This window comes from Filicampus tigris, chromosome 11 (assembly GCF_054856515.1).
Source record: "Filicampus tigris isolate MCC_2025a chromosome 11, RoL_Ftig_1.0, whole genome shotgun sequence".
NCBI classification, from domain to species: Eukaryota; Metazoa; Chordata; class Actinopteri; order Syngnathiformes; family Syngnathidae; genus Filicampus; species Filicampus tigris.
Window position 1 is genome coordinate 19298860 of NC_141227.1, and position 16755 is coordinate 19315614.

A 16755-nucleotide genomic window follows, 5' to 3' on the forward strand; every position below is an offset into this window, starting at 1 on the left:
TGTTAAAATGCAGATTTCAAATTATAAACAGGATGACTTGTCACGTAGTTCAATTGAAGTCGAGTCGCTTAGATACCAAGTCTGAAGTCAGTGGCAAGTCCTAAAAATAGCAACTTGATTCATACTGACTCAAGTCAAGTCTTATGACTCCAGTCATAATTTTACAAAGAGGATTGTTACTAGGCCCAATTGATTAATCTGCCAATACCCGCTCTTTTAAAATGGTCCAAAATCGGTATTTTTCTTTTGTTACACAAATAATAAAGGACAATTATGTCTGTAATCATTTAAAAATATATATTTTTATTCATTGTAAAGTTAATTGGCCTTTTATTAATCTGTTATCAGAATGTTATTTTGCCAAATTACATAATTAGCATCAGCCTAAAAAAAAAAATCTAACAGCCAGGCCCTAATTGCAACAACTAGAAATGGTGAAATAGTTGAATGTATTGGAAATATATATATATTTTTTTTAAAGCTGTCAATCAGACTTTGTCTTGAGATACAAGTGTAATTCATTCAGTGATCACGTTGTAACTCAAAACAACCGTACATCAAATCTTTTCTCATTTAAATCAATAGAAACACCAATATCGATTTCAGCCTTGGCTAATGACTGGCATGCGAAACATGAAAATGAAACAATGGGAATGCGTTGGGTGTTTTTTTTTTCCTTTACTTTTTCCAGAACTATTTACACAGAAACGAGTACAAACTTTTTTTCACTCCTTGTTTCTTTTTTCCAAATGACAAATATTGTATAAAATAAAAATATCAGCTTCCAGGTAGGTGGGGAGGGAAGAAAGGAGGTAGAAGGGGGGCAAAAAGTAGTCTAAGCATCTTTGTCAATGTCCATCAATTGCTTATGTACATGTGTATTTACATTCTACAATTCCATACAGAGCAGACATTTTGCAAGATCAAAGTTCATCACTGAGGGCTGGAGGCCCGTAGGCCAGGCAGGTGACGTCCGCCTAGTCGGGCATGGCTAAAATGACAACACAGGGGGTGGGGGGTTGGTGGGGGAGGGGGGTATAAATATTTGTGTAGGTTTCGGAGAAGCTTGTGGGCAGATGGCTGGACATACAGAAGCCACGTTTTAAAACGTTTTAATTTCCTTACAAAATAGCAGACTAGCATCTAAACTATCCCTTCATCAATTTTCAATAGCGCTTTTCCTCAGCTGAGACAGGGCAAACCTTGGACAAGTTGCCAGCAAGTCGTAGCCCACCTATAGACACGCGTTCACACTCACACCTATGGACAATTTAGGGTCCTCAATCAACGTTAGCGTATATAATGTTTTGGGGGAAATGGAAGCTTGAAAACAGCAAAATTCAAACCCAGAAATCCTGCCTGCGAGGCATAAAAGCTATCCACAAACCAGACATGACTGATCAAACTGGAGATAAATATCACATATTTGAGTTAAGATGGTTTGCGTTTTACATCACATGGTGCGGTTGATGGACTTAAACTCATTCACTGCCGGACATTTTCAGACCCTCTTTTAGCCTAACATTTGGAAAAAACATAAGTTCCTGGAATTGAACGGCTGGATCGTGAAAAGACAAGTTAATTCGTCGATGGCGGTGAATGAGTTAAATATGTATGCATTGTGCTCACAACAGGAACCACAGCTAACTGGTTCATGGTTGATACCAATAAATCGGTAGCTAAAAAGCCTCATGGCCTACCCCAAGTATACAATTTGGAGTCCATTCTGCCTGCAGTATGTCCAGCCAATGTGCTGTCCAGTGACATTATAAACCAAATTTTAAGACACTAAAATAAAAGGAGATAATTAAATTAAAATGATTACAATTTTTTTTTTTTTTTTTTCCCCAAACGCACACAGTAATCCACATTTGCAATGTTATAATTCAATGTGAGACTATATTCTGCGTTGTTGGATTTAAATAATCTAAAACACACACACACACTAAAACATGTCTGGCTTGGGCCAGACACTCAACAGTCCCGATTTCATTCAAAGTTGATTCAGAATTCATAAAACACAAATAAAAGGCCCTCATAAGGAGAACTAAAAAAGGGCAATGTGAGAACATAAATTCCAAAACACACGAAGTCCAATAACCCCCCCCGCCACCCCCGTGACATTGAACTGCAAACAGGAGGGCATGGAGACATCATTGCGACATGCATGAAAGTGATTGTTTCTTCATGCTGGTCAGCGAGATCACTCTTGGCTTTTGACGTGGAAGATTAAAAAATTAAAAAATATGGGAACCATCCAGGAAATTTCATACGTCGCCTCTTCTCGGCGTTACGGAGCACCCCCCCCTCCCAGCCCCTGTGGACCGCGGGACGGATGTTGATGGCGAGCGCTGGCTTTGGTTCAGTTGTGTGCCACTTGCCGGGCGCGGCTCCCTCCCGTGCCCCCGTCTCGCCGCCACACGGTTCGGGCCAGAGACTACCCGGCACGTCCCCTTGGGTGTGCGGTCAAAGTGTCGGGCTTAGTGTCCGCTGTTAGCAGTGCTCCAGATAGTCGATGACCCGGGAGATGGACTTCTGCCCTGTGGTGCCCACCGCACACTGGGGGAGACAAACAACACAACTGAGTCAGATGGGAACTTGTGAGGCGTTGAGTATCGAATTGTAGCACTTTAAAACATACTGTCCTTTAACCGTATCACACTCCATGTATCGAATCATCTGTTATTGGAGCGATGCACACACCTGATTGTGTGTGTATATATATTTGGAAAGGGCAAATTACCTATTATTATTTGATGTGGGTTTAAAAAGTAAAGATTTCAATAACCGCTAATACCGTCTGTTACCAGTAATGAGATTAGGGGACAATTAACAATATATTCCCTTTATTGTTCTGAATGTGGAAGTCAACCCAAACATATTTTTTTCCAAGAATATGTTCCCAGCAGGCACAGTAGTTGAAACACGGCATTCTGATAAAACTTGCGTATGGGGAATATAAATGAAGCAGCAAAATGCACTCGTTTTTAGCCATCTCTGGGGGCGGCCATTTTGTCTTCTGTCGACTGAAAATGACACCACAACTGCTCACAACGACCAATCACGGCTGACCTGTTTTCTAAATCTGAGCCGTGATTGCTTGTTGTGAGCAGTTGTGATGTCATTTTCAGTTGACAGAAGACAAAATGGCCGCCCGCAGAGATGGCTAAAAACGAGTGGATTAATACTTATTCCACAAACGCAATATCTATCAGAATGCCCTGTTTCAACTAGCATAAAATATATTCTTGAAAAAAAAAATGTTTGCGTTATTGACTTCCCTTTAAACTACAGAAGCTGCAAGGAAATTTCTAAATAACATGATCAAATGTAATCGGTAAAATCGAATAATCGCAGAGCCCCCCAAACCGCTGATGACAACCTTGGTACTCACAGTGAGGTTCATGAAGCTCAGGAACTTCTTGAGCATTTCCGTCATGATGGAGAAGTCTCCTTTGGGGAGGTGTTGTCTCACAGTAGTCACGTTCACCTTCCAAACAACAGAGAGGAAGCGACATTGTGAGGAAAAAAACTCTTACATGAGACCTTTGTCAGGAAATGTGTGTGTGTGTGTGCGTACCTGGCTGCCTTGGCAGAGGCATCCCAGCAGCAGAGCCGTGTAGGAGGCGACAATGCTGTCCTCCATGTGCTTGCCGGCATGCTGCAAAGCTTCAAGCAAAGCAGTGGGAAGAAAAAAATGTTTACCAGCTGCATCACTTTGGTGGATGCAACTGAGAAGTTTAATTCCACACAAAGCGGTTGAAACAATTCAATTGCAGGGGATGCATGAAAGCAATGAATGGGAGGTTCTCCCAAAAAAACATTTTTGGCCTGACCTTTTCACAGTGTCAAGTTGCGGGAATGGTAATATGTTATTAGTGGAATATTTTGGCAACGGGAGAAATGTTTGCTGTAAAAAGTCGGTGGATGGTTGACTTTTTCCCCTAGCGGACTTCAACTTCAGCAAATGGAAAACTGAACTTTAAGGGGGTCAATTTACAACATCTAATGTGAAACCGCCACACATGAAGGGGGGGAAAAAAACTAAAATAACGAGAGCAACAAATAAACTCAATTAATAAAATAACTACAAAAACCTCTCTGAAGCTTCTGAGAGGAGAATGCTAGCCTAAAACCAAGCCCCTACCTTTATTTAGGTCCAACTCTTCATCCTCCTCCTCTTTCTTTGGATTCTCCGGTTGGGGCTGGCTGTCGTTGGGCTCGGCCGCCACCCACTGGATCTCCCCCATGGTCTCCTTCCACTCGCCGCTCTGGTCCTGGGGTTTGGGCGCCTCGCTGATGAGGTCATCGGTTTTGGCCTCGGCCAGGATGGCGGCGCGCTCTCTCTCCAGAAACAGCTGGGAAGGAAAGGAGTGGTTATACCATTTTTTTTATTTTTTTTTAAGGCGATGCTTGTTTTGTGTACCGCACTTTAAAAATCACTGACGTAATGGGTTTACTACCTTCACCAGGGCAGCCAAAGCACCAGAGGCCTCTGGCTTCTCCGCTCCGTCTTCCTGAGTCTCGGCCGCCTTCGACGCCGCCGACTCGCCCGCTTGCGTCGAGTCGGGCGGCTGCGTCAGGCTGTCCTCCAGACAGAAGTCATCCATGTTGTACTCCATGTCCACGAGATAGTGGCGGTTTCTGGAACTGTACTCCACCAAATTGATAAGCAGGCCCAGACCCTGGACGAAGAAGCAGAAGAAAAAAAAATAATAAAATAGTATACGGTGGGTGAAACGATACATGCTAAATTTTAAATGCCTTACCAGCACTCGCACGTCAAACCGTTGTTCCTGTGGGATGAAGCGCGGAACCCGGAGAACACAATTTAGCGCCGTCACAATGAGCTGATCCTGCTCGCCCGTCTTCGTGCTTCCCCACTCTGCAGACAAAACACAAATTTAGAAGGTGGATATATATTTTTTTTTAATCATTTTTTTATGAATGCGCCAAAATCATTTCAATATAAATTAAACCCATTATATTTGGGTAAATTTTGCTGCTCTGCGTAGGAAATGGAAACGTCAGAGGAGTGTTTCCACATTCAAAAACAATAATGAAAAAATATATAAATCAAGAAAATAAAAGTCAGTCCAGCAGAAGTATTATTCCATTTCTCCCCCCCCCCCCCCATTTCAAAAATATTTTAATTGGAGCCACAACAAAACAGACGGGTTAAGAGTAGCGATAGACTGATATGTTTTTTTCAGGGCTGATGCCGATACCGATTATTAGTAGTCAAGGCGGACGATAACCGATATTTGGAGCCGATATTCATTTTTCATAAAAAAGAAAATATTGGTATCAAAATCTAAAAAAAAAAGAAAAAAAAAAGGAAATTCTTAACGTTGTTGAATCATCTTTAAGCATATTTTTATTGAACAATTTTTCAGATTTGCATAATGAATGTCGATTTTTTTTGTTTTTGTATTACTATTACTGTACATTTTTGACAAAAAGTTCAGGGAGCACCCAGGGTCGTCAGCATGTGAAATGAAAACACTTTCACAACTAGCTCCATGTAGTTTCCGACAGTAAATGAAGTTCTCCAAAATGACAGAAAATGTAACTTTCACATATCTTTGTTTTGATTCCAACACAGTTTTAAATTGATTTATTATCGGCATTCACATATTTTAAAAAGGCCGACGCCGATATTCATCAAAACGCAGACTATCGGCCCATCCCTAGTTAAGAGGGGGCTTTATGATTTCATTCTGCAGTATACTTAATCCAATATTTACCGTTGTCATGGGTGAGGTTGAGCAGGACGCCGATGACGGCCCTCATGCAGTCCTCCACCGCCTTGCCCACGTTGCTGAAGCTGCAGTGGGGCAGCGTGGTGGCGCCCGATTCCGCCGACAGGGAGCTGTTGTTCAACGCTCTGCTGTAGCGCTGGATCATATCCTCGCAGTAGCACAGTGCTCTGAAGACAACGTACACACACACAAAAAAAAAAGTGTGAACATAATCCTCATTTAAAATCTGAAGATGCCTTCAAGACGGACGACAGTTTTGGTCCTCACCTCGCAGAGGAGACGATGAGCTGCGAGTCCTTGTAGGCAATTAGGTAACCCTGATTTTCCAGATTCTGCACGGTGACCTGTTGGCCCCCAGCGGCGAAAGAAAGGATATCAATTACGAGTAAGTACAAGGAGAGGAGTCAAGGCATCTAGTGTAAAGGTGAAAGGCAGACTTTTGATGGGGCTGATCAATCATCGCCTGGATAAAAACCAACCAACCATGCATGCGTTTAGCACTCAATTCGGCCTTGGGGGATGACGCTCGGGAAGAGACTCGTCACTTACACTTTCAAGCACTCTCAAACATCGCTCAGCTCCCCATAAAGACGCGACGAGGTTCTCCTTGTTGTCCTCTTGGCTCAGGTTTTGCACGCACTCTTTCACTACGCAAACGACACAATGAAGAATGAGACAACGTGATTGGCGCGTCGAATAAGTCACGCTGGAAAGTACCTCTTAAACTGGATTTACACTGCAGGTCCAAGCGCACATTTTCAATTTAATGCCTCCATCCGATAAGTTTGACTGTCTAGTTTTTCATGAACATTTCAGGTGACACATATCCAATATGCTATCTTGGCACTGACTGAACACATGATGCAGAAACGCACTGCAGACATTGTTGATTTACACTTTGGCATGACTCCACAAGCCGCGTTAGCGGTTTTTGCCACCATCTTTACTTGTTTATGCTTACTGTAGTTTTGATTTGTAGTGGTGTGTTTGTGTTGTTTGGGGAGACACGGTTGGGATTATGAGCAATTGGTGTACAGTAAACCGCATAGTCGCAATTCATAAATAACGTACTGTCTAATGTCGCAACATTTATCCAAAATGTCAGCGAGTCAAAATGTAAAAAGCAGAAAATCAGATCATGGGTTTCAGAGATATTTAGCTAATGTCAGAAAAAAAAATGCCTTTTTGTTTAATATAGCCAAAAGAAAAATCTGGTCCAAAAACACCTTCCAATTAAAACAGTATAACGTCATTATACCTCCTCGACTTTTTCGTTTTGTCCGCCATCCTACGGGCTGAAATTCTGACTATGTGACATGTCAAAATGAAAAATGACAGTGAGGTTTTAATTAAATACTTTTTTACTGTACTTCGATGAAGCCAAGCTCGCATTGACGGGGTTTATTTGATACGGTGCATTGGCACATATCTACTAAGAATCTGATTTGTATCCAAATGAGACGATATCACATTCCATGTTTTTTTTTCTCCTCTTTACGCTGCCAAGACGTATATTAACTCATTCACTGCCAAACACAAATTTATTTGTCTTTACACAGTTCAGCCAGTCAATCCCAGTAGTTTATTTATGTATTAAAAAAAAAAATAAATTCAAACATTATGGTAAAAGAGGGTCTGAAAATGTCTGGCAGTGAATGAGTTAAAAGTATGTCACTTGAACTTTGCAGCATCCAGACTAATGTACAACACCGTGAAGATTTTATGTACCTTTGTCGACAATGTGGTCCAAACCTCCCAAGAGTCGTAGCTCTTCCTTGAACCAATCGCCCGCTCTTTTGGATGTTAGAGAGAGCAAAGTCTCCATAGCAAGGTGACCCGTCTACAAAAAAACAACAACAGGGGGAGAAGAGGGGAGGGGGAAAAAATAAATAAATAAAAATCAGCCCATGACCTCGACTTCACCTATCGTCCGTGTTTTCCAATGTTAACCTTCAACTTACCGTGATGTTTTCCAGGTCCAGGTGTTTGTTGTGTACCGTTTCGCACAGCTTCCGGATCTTCTCCTTGACCTTTGCCACCTCCTTGGCGGTGAGCTGGTCCTGGTGGGACGGGTAGTCCTGGTCCAGCTCCAGCAGCTTGATCATCAGCTCCAGGCAGGCGCGGTCCAGGTCCATGTTGAGGCGGTCGCGGCTCAGGATGTACATGAGCGCCGCCGTGCACAAGGCGAGGTTCTGATCGATTGAGGGCCAAACAAAAGTGAGTGAGCGCGGGAAAGTGTGGAAGAATCCAAATCTTACGGCGCTTGCTACTGACCGGGTGCTGCGACGAGTCACTGAGCATGTTGAACACCTGCGCCACCTTGCCTCTTGCCCGCAGGTGCATCCTGAAGCTGGGCATGGCACAACGCGTGGCCAGGCTGATTATACTGGAACACACACAGAGAAATCAGCTCAAATGGGCTCTTCACGTTTATCTTCTACCATTTCAGGAAGTTCTGTATGCTTGGGCTGGGCGATAAATTTCAAGTACGGTGATCAGCTGTGAGCACATTTCGAGGGCTGTTATTATCGAAGCATTTTAGAATCGATTATCCTAACCACTTGTCCATCGAATAATCGGGTAATCAGACTGCAGTGTCAACTTCCCACCAAGAGAGGGTGCTAAAAGACTGAAAACGTCATGAGTGTTTTCGTTAGAATACAACCAATTTATGTGGCCTGCAAATGTCTGTGGATGGTGGACAGTGAGGACAGATGATGATGATCAATGCCTCAGAATTTTTTTTGGAGTCGCCCATTTTTTTTTTTTTCAGCCCTACACACAGTATTTATTCGAAGGCGGTGGAAACGTGCATGACAACAGCCAAACAAGAGTCTACAAATTCCTGCTCTAGTTTCGCCTGCAAGTTGAAGACGTAAATACAAAGTAATCGTAAGAACCAAATGACTGAACTTCATGCTATTGAAATTTAAATACAGCCGAGGCATGTTTTATAGCATTTATCTCATGTAAACATTTTTTCTTTCTTGCTAGCTGCTTGTAAAAAATACACAGTAACAAAAAAAATTTGACATTTTCATGAGGGCAAAAGTTGACATTCTGCTCAACTTCCCAGCATGAATCCTAATAACAAAATATAACAAGCACATGCAAGAGACGGGTATATTTTTGGTGGGGTTCCAAAACTAGGATCAGTCGCGCTCTAGCTGCTGAAATGATTTTAATCCCAAAAACCTTTTCAAAACAACTTGGCGCATTTCCAAGCTGCGCTGAAGCAACACGATGCCAGGTTATGAGCTCTGGCGGGAAGCGCGAGTCGCTTTCTAAATTGGCTAATACGCACCGACGCGGACAAATGTTAACTGACAAGCACTTGCTCCGTTCAATCAATTTAATGAGCTACTTGGCACTCATAATATAAACAGTAGCATTAATGTGTCACAGGCGGGCTTAAAAAAAACAAAAAAAAAACATCTGCGAAGGCAAACAAAGCATTTTCCTCTGCTTACCTAAGGCATCTTGTGTTGAGCGGCTGACTGCTCTTCAAGCCCGTCTCCAGGTACTCGAAGTCGTCTGTGAACTCTTGATTCTCTCCAAACTCCACCACGTCGTTGAAGTGCTTGACATGCTGCACCACCGTGTACAGCTGCGAGAAGGCAAATGAGGTTCATTTCAGCTAATTGGTAAAGCAGAGGCACCTGCCCAAACGTGCTTTCGCCTCTCGGGGAAAACGCTTATTTCTTGTCTTTTTCCAGTCTAATGGCGCCATTAACGGAAACGGGGGAGCGAGGGCGGGGCATTCGGCTCGAGTGGCCGACGGTGCTCGTGGCTCCACGAGTCCCACGTGACGGACTTACTTCATTTTTAATTGTTTGATTAGCACTGTGATTGCTTTCGTCGGATTAGAACAACAAGTACGGGAGGGATTTAGAAGGCACAAAATCGCCAACTGCTGACTTAAGTCAGGAAACTTTTTGGACTCTGGCACTTTTTTTAAAAATGATTTGTTGATGTTTTTACGCTTCTGCAGGACCTTTTCATATGCCTAGACAAAATGATTATTTGAATTTGACACATGAAAAGAGAGGGCATAAACATGGAAAGGGGCAGAATTGTTATAAGAGCAGAGTTTTAACTTTGAAAATGCATTCACCATCTACAAAGATGCTAGTTTCGGGCTGTTTATTGAAAATCCAAGCACCTGAATATCAAATTGAAGCCTTTTGCAAGAACCGATAGGGGCCATGAATGTAGAAACAGTAATCACATTATGGCAGCCTAGTGGTTTGAATGTCTACTCCACAGTTGTGAGGTTGCGGTTCGAATCCTGACTCTAAACGGTCCATACATGTGAATGCTTGTTTGATTATATATAAATCACAAAGGCTGCAATTTTTTTTTTGTGTGTGTGTGTGGCTATAAATACAGCAAAATATATCTTTTTTTATTTCTTTATATAATGTCTAGTTGAGTTCAGTGCTTAAAAAGTGCAGACCGCGTGTTTACATATAATTCTTTGATCAACCATGAAAAGTTAATTAGATAAAGCTACAGATTTGTTTGCATTACTGTTTTAATCGACTGTACGTTCACGCCACACTTGTTTGGTAAAATTTTTAAAGTTGTCAGTTTACACCTAAAGACTGCAAGTCAAAGTGTTTAGCAAGTTAACAACTCGAATTGAAAATCGGAAAAATATATTTCACTTTAATTTCTCTCTCATTTTCCTTTAATTCAGCATAAGCCGAACATATAAAACCAAAACATTTATCTGTAATAAATGTAAAACGAGGACACAATCTTGAGACAAAATTGAAATGGCGAGTACTGTCACTATCACACAAAACGTGAACCAAATTCTGAATCCACCGTCTGCCCTGCGTTGGGTCACTCCTCACCTCCTTGTGCTCCTTCCTGCACTTGAGAGCCGTGACGATGTCCTGGTAGGGTCGCGTGGGGATGGTCTCTGATTTAATGACTTTGGGCGGGGGCGGAGGAGCTTTGAACAAGCCGTCATCTTTATGGGAGTTGCTGTCCTTGCTGCTGCCGCTTCCGCCGCTCGATAAAATGGCCTGGGGAGGAGGAAGCAGGAAGAGAAACGGGACTCAGGCGGCAACCACAAAATCTGTTTAATGACATGTCCTGACAATTTAACGCAGCTGAATAGTCTGTTAAGCACACAAGTCCTTAATAAGTGCTTTTAACAGATGAGGATGTGCAAAGTTGAGGGCAACTTTTGAAAATCCCCGTTGCCAAAGTGCAATTTGCTAGTCCCTGAGCAAACATTGACTCACGCGGGGGGGGCGGGGGGACAAGAGTGAGGATTAAAACACGGCATTTTTGTAAATGGAGGTTCACCATCGGGGCAAACAACTCCACTTGAAGCGAAAGAGACTAATTAGAGCAATTAAAAGGAGAAGTGTTGACTACTGAGAGACCAATAAACAATATTCCGCCTTGTGCTCACGAGGGCCAACGGGGAATTGTGTAACAAAATGGTAATGATTCCATAGCGCGGCGTGCATTGTGCGCTAAACAAAGACACAACGAGTCTTCATCATCTCAACGGCGCTCCTAAGTGCCACGTGATTAATGCTCCACGTGGCGAAAAATGAAAGCCAAACGCAATTTGTTGAGCGGCGGGGGAGGCGGCGCCTTACCGGGGCCGTTTGCGCTCGGGAGAGGGCCGGCGCGGGGACCTCTTCGGATTCCGGCTGGTTCCAGTGTCGAGCGTTGTACACTGCTTTGGCCGGGGACTGAAACAGAACAAGTGGAGGGTTCATTTCATAGAAGATATGACACGACGTACAGCAAGGCTTAAGAGTGGAAATTTCTCAAGTCAAATGTCATACAATTCAGAACTGGGGGGGAAAAATATATATATATAAATATTTGTTTCATGAACTTTTTAACCATTTATTAATTTTCTCAATGGATATTTTGGACAAATATATTAATATCAAACCTATGAGCTTGAATCATCCACAAGAGATTTTTTTTTAATTTATTTTATAATCCACAACTTTATTTTGGAGAACCTCAAGGAAATCCAATAAGGCAGCTTATAGCATGCTACTTAACACCCATTAATGGGCTAGCCAAGTGTGCATATAAAAAGAAAAACCACAGGGCCCCGAAATGGACTGCATTCAAATTAAAACGAATTTTCAAAAGTTCCACCAACAACGCCACTGATGCAAAGCAGCCTGTAAAAGAAATTCTGGACTTGCCGTTAATTAAATAAAGCTCTGTAGCACTGAACATAAGCTCTATTGTTGTAAATTAACACAAAGCGAACACATGAATATTGTACAACACAAGCACGACGACAAGCCCGAGACGTCGGAACGCAAGCACACCCCCACCCCCCGAGTGCCACAAAGCACTTCCTGCAAATGACAAAGAGCCCTGTGCGATTATATAACAACAGCACAGTGGGTTTTAATGCACGCGCGTGAGGCATAGCAGACACGCAGAATAAAAGAAGACGGACCACAACAAACAACCCAAAGCCAATGCAGAGCATAATACAGATAAACAGGCAGTACTGTGAATGCAACGCAGCAAACTGGAGCAGAATAATTCAGATGAGGCTGCCCATAAGGTGATGTTAGCAACACACAAGCTTAACCCCTTCGCCATCATGCAGCTGCGACGGGTTAAGGCCGTGCCCTCACTAATTTGATGAGGCCACAAAGACATGTCACATCATGACTCACAGACCTTTTTGGGCCCACTGAAGATCTTCTTGAATCCGCTGCCGAGGTCCTTGGACTTTTCACTTTGCTTCCCTGAGCGTCCTTTTTGGCCCTCGGCGCCCCCCGGACTCGAGTCGTCGGAGAAGTCAAAAGTATCTGCCGGAGGAACAACAGTGATGATAGCGAGCGACGAGCAAGAGTCACGTGATTAGCCCCAGTGGCGCATTATTAATAATGAGGAGATTGTCCGCTATGGATTAAAAACAGATTGTCGAGAGGATATGTCACATGTCAGAAACCGATCGATGAATTGGCTGGCCGATTTTAGCCATTTTAAAATCTGCATACCTGTATTGCTGCTGGCCTGGCTGTCCTGGGAGTCACTGGTGTGGGGGCTGTCCACGCCGGAGCTGAGCGCGGCCAGCGCCGCCGCAGACGTCCTGGCCTTCTTCTCCTTGACGTGGGGGCTGTCGTCGTCGCTGTCGCTCTCGCTGAGGTCGTCGAAGCCGAAGTACTTGATCTTGTAGTTGCTCTTCCCCGCAGCGGAGCCTTCGGAGGCCTCGTCGCCCCCCTGGGCCTCTTCGTCCTCAAAGCCGAAGAACTCCAGCTTCGACTCGGCCTTGGTCTTCTTGGTCTTGACCCAAGCGGTTCGGACTCTACAAGATTCGGTGATGTTTCATTGCAACAACATTTTTGTTCATTTTTCCCCTCCGGTGTCCCTTTGCTTTGATGCAGTTCATTGTTCCCGCACCTATTTATTAATTTTTTTAAAGAATGTTAATTCATTTTGAGAGACCCTTTACAATCATAAGATCATTGAACATTTTTTAAGCCTTTTGAAAGACTAATTTAAGCTATTTGAATGCCAATTAAGGCCTTGTCTTTAGATTCATGGAGTCAATGCCTTTTAACTCAGTAACTGCAGAGAACGACTTAAAGCGGAAGTCAACGCAAACATTTTTTTAATCAAGAATATGTTCTATGCAAGCCCACTAGTTGAAACAGGGCATTCTGATAAATAAGTGTTATCCACTCGTTTTTAGCCATCTCCGGGGGCGGCCATTTTGTCTTGTGTCGACTGAAAATGACATCACAACTGCTCACAACGACCAATCACGGCTCAGATTTAGAAAACAGGTCAGCCGTGATTGGTCGTTGTGAGCGGTTGTGATGTCATTTTCAGTCGACACAAGACAAAATGGCCCCCAGAGATGGTTAAAAACGACTCATATTCCACGAACACAAAAGTAATCAGAATGCCGTGTTTCAACTAGTGGGCCTTCTGGGAACATATCCTTGAAAAAAATATGTTTGGGTTGACTTCCACTTTAAGTCATCAATTAGAATAAAAATATTCTTTATTTGTGTGATCCACAAGATACAATAAACCTTACCTTTGAGGTTTAGGCTGCACATCCGACTTCTTCTTCATCTGTCCCGCGTCTCCGAGGTCGGCGGGCGTGGCCGGCGTGACCAGCTCTTCGGCGCTGCGTTCGATGGAGTCCTGGATGGTGACGTTGCACACCGACACGCAGGAGGGGTGCAGGACCGTGTAGTCGCGGACCCTCCCGCCTCCTCTACCCGCAGGCTTGGCCGCCGCCTTTGCGGTGCTGTTGCTCGCCGAGGCAGAAACCACGCTGTTGGGTTTCTCGGGGGCACTCTCCACTTCGGGGGCCGCGTCGGCATAGTCTTCGGGGAATAATTTGCTAGACCGACTGCGCGGCTGGTATTTCTTGCAGTTTGAGGCTCTGAGGGTGAACGGTGAAGGGGGGATGTTGTCCACTGGCTCTGGATGAGGCTCCTGCTCGGGACTTTCTTCTTTTGGTGGTGCATCATTATTAGAAGAGCAGGAGGTGGTCTGGAAGTCTGCGCTGCCACCTGGAGCATCGGCGGACTGTGCGACGGCGGTTTGAGGAGCGAAGATGGTCCTCTGGGTCCCTGAGGAGTTGTGAGCCGAGGGTGTGGCTTTGTTTGATAAAGACATCGCGGACGCCTGTGCCTGGCTGCTCGTCGGCGCACTTTTGCACCACAGCTTGTTATTTTCGACAGCCTTTGTGTCAACTGCTGGCTTGCCTGTAAACAGTAACACAGAAAGATTACAATATGTGACATCATAACTTCAAGACTTTTGTCTTTTTTTGCTCATCGTAAAGGGAACAAAAAAAAGTTGCTGGTGGATTGTAAAAGTCGCTAAGTTGGCAAAATCGATAGGCCCTTGCCGTCATTACATCGCCGTACTCTGTATTTGAATAAGACAGACGAGTGATTTTCCACTAGTATTGAAGTTTATGTTAAGCGTCCTGTAATTATTCATCATTTGGGTATTTGGACAGAAGAATGTCAGAAACCTTCTATTAAGATCCCTACAAATAATTTGAAATTGCTAAAATGTGCTTGTCTCCTTGAAGTCGCACAAATTAAAAAAAAAAAAAAAAGTCAAACTGCCATGATGCGAGACTTTCGCTCAGATTGTCCCCTAAAACGGTGTGTAGTTGTGTATGAATGCCACAAGATGGAGGCAGTGATCTTAAAACAGAGGGGAATATGAAGCATCAAAAAGATGCATAAAGATTACACACAATCATTCGTACATGTTACATAGACAACTGAACTGATATCAATGGTCAACACAAGCCACCTTCACAGTATGCCCATCAATTGTATTGGCTTGCGTACTAGCGTGAATAAAACGCTAACACAAAAATCCACGAACATGCTGTCTTACATGGAACTTTGGCCGTTGCGCTCGCCGCACTGTGCGCAGCAGTCTTCACGACAGCGACGTTTTCAGTGACCGCCTCAGTCGCTCCGCCCTCGTCGACGCTCATGGACTCGTCGTCGCTGTCGAACCCAAACGGGTCGTCCCCGCTGTCGCTGTCCTCCAGCCGGGGCCTCTTGGATGGCTCGTCCGACTTCACGTGAGGCCTTTTGGCCCCCAGTTGGGCCTTGTAGGTGGTCTCGCCCCATTTGGTGGTCAGGGTGGGCTTCCTGTTGGAGAAGACTTCTTCGAACTTGGAATTGGCCTCGCCTCCCTTGCGGTTGTACGTTTTCCCAAATCTGGATGTCATAGTGGTGGCTTTATGTTACATATTACCTGTGACCTGAAACAACAAGACAGCATGGACATTACAATCAGGCCCTTAAATACTGGGACATGGACACAATTCTCATTTTTTGGGGATTTAAAAACCACCACAGTGGATTTTAAACAAAACAAAAGACTTTTATCTTTAATTTTAGGGCATTTACATTCAAATCAGGTGAATGGTGTAGGAATCACAACCCTTTATAAATGTGCCTCCAAAAAAACGTATATAAGCTTTTATAACTTTTGTCTTTTCCAAGTGAGTAATTTGTAAGGCAAGGTGGCAATAATTTTAGATTAACACAATTTCAAAGAACAATAACATACTTACTGAGCAAATGTGGAGCGTGGCATACGACCTCTGCGAACTATCAGAATGGTGCCACCTGTGCCTTAATTTGACCCAGTAAAACCCCTGACTTATTATACATTAACTGTAAAAAATCACATGAAAAATTAATGGTTATTTCTATTATTTCTGTAGAAGTTGGTCCAGGTTAATGCTGCGAGGAAAACAGTTCGGATTTTAAACAATCCTATTTACTTAACAATGATCTTAGAAAGTGCGAGAATTGTACCTAGCTCAGCTGCTAATAGACAGCTTCTTTCAACACGTTTCCGTCACTGTCCTAACGTCCGACACATTAAACACACGCCAAATAGACGCACTTTTAAAAGACTAACTTCATCCCGATGCTCATTTGTCAGTGAAATTAACTTTGGTCCAGCTAAAAATCCGGCGATGCTCCGTGTGGGCCACTGGGTTGTAAAGTTCACATAAAGTTAGCCGATAGCTGTTAGCGCGAGTGCTAATTGCTAGTTTACACTTCGCATCTGACCGCACAAAACATTGAGAAATGTACGCTCGAAATGGAGCGTGGATAGTAAATTAAACAACAGACAGAAATGAGTATAAGAGGCAACACTATAATTTCAATAATCAAGTTTGGCAAGTACTCTGCTCTGTGTTACCTTTCAACTCCGGCGAAGGCTTGTTTGTTAGCCAGCCGGCTAGGCCCGATCCCCCAAACCAAGCGTGTAAAGTCCGTCTCACAGGGTGGAAACAACACCAGAAACGCGTCCCCCGAGCGGTAAGCACTCCTGGGAAATCGCAGGTGAGCGAACAAACTAAGATCGCGTGTTCAAACGCGGTCTAAATAAAGTGGATAATCCCGACTTTCGCATTTTGGAGTGCCACTGGCCGCCATTGAAACGACCCCTCCCCTCCTCGTTTGGCCCGGGCACAACC

General features: G+C 43.8%; 1 protein-coding gene across 1 annotated transcript; it reads right to left on the reverse strand.

The window, feature by feature from the left end:
- Positions 1-663: 663 nt before the first annotated feature.
- Positions 664-16755, reverse strand: wapla (WAPL cohesin release factor a). Its single transcript, XM_086045503.1, has 20 exons — positions 16479-16755; positions 15147-15522; positions 13816-14494; positions 12770-13077; positions 12447-12577; positions 11384-11479; positions 10622-10795; positions 9233-9369; positions 8037-8148; positions 7724-7954; positions 7491-7602; positions 6312-6409; positions 6030-6106; positions 5748-5929; positions 4770-4885; positions 4464-4685; positions 4148-4358; positions 3581-3669; positions 3395-3490; positions 664-2559 (listed from the first exon to the last, which is right to left on the reverse strand). The coding sequence occupies exons 2-20, from the start codon at positions 15487-15489 to the stop codon at positions 2494-2496; spliced, it is 3480 nt and encodes a 1159-aa protein (XP_085901629.1). The 5' UTR covers positions 15490-15522; positions 16479-16755; the 3' UTR covers positions 664-2493.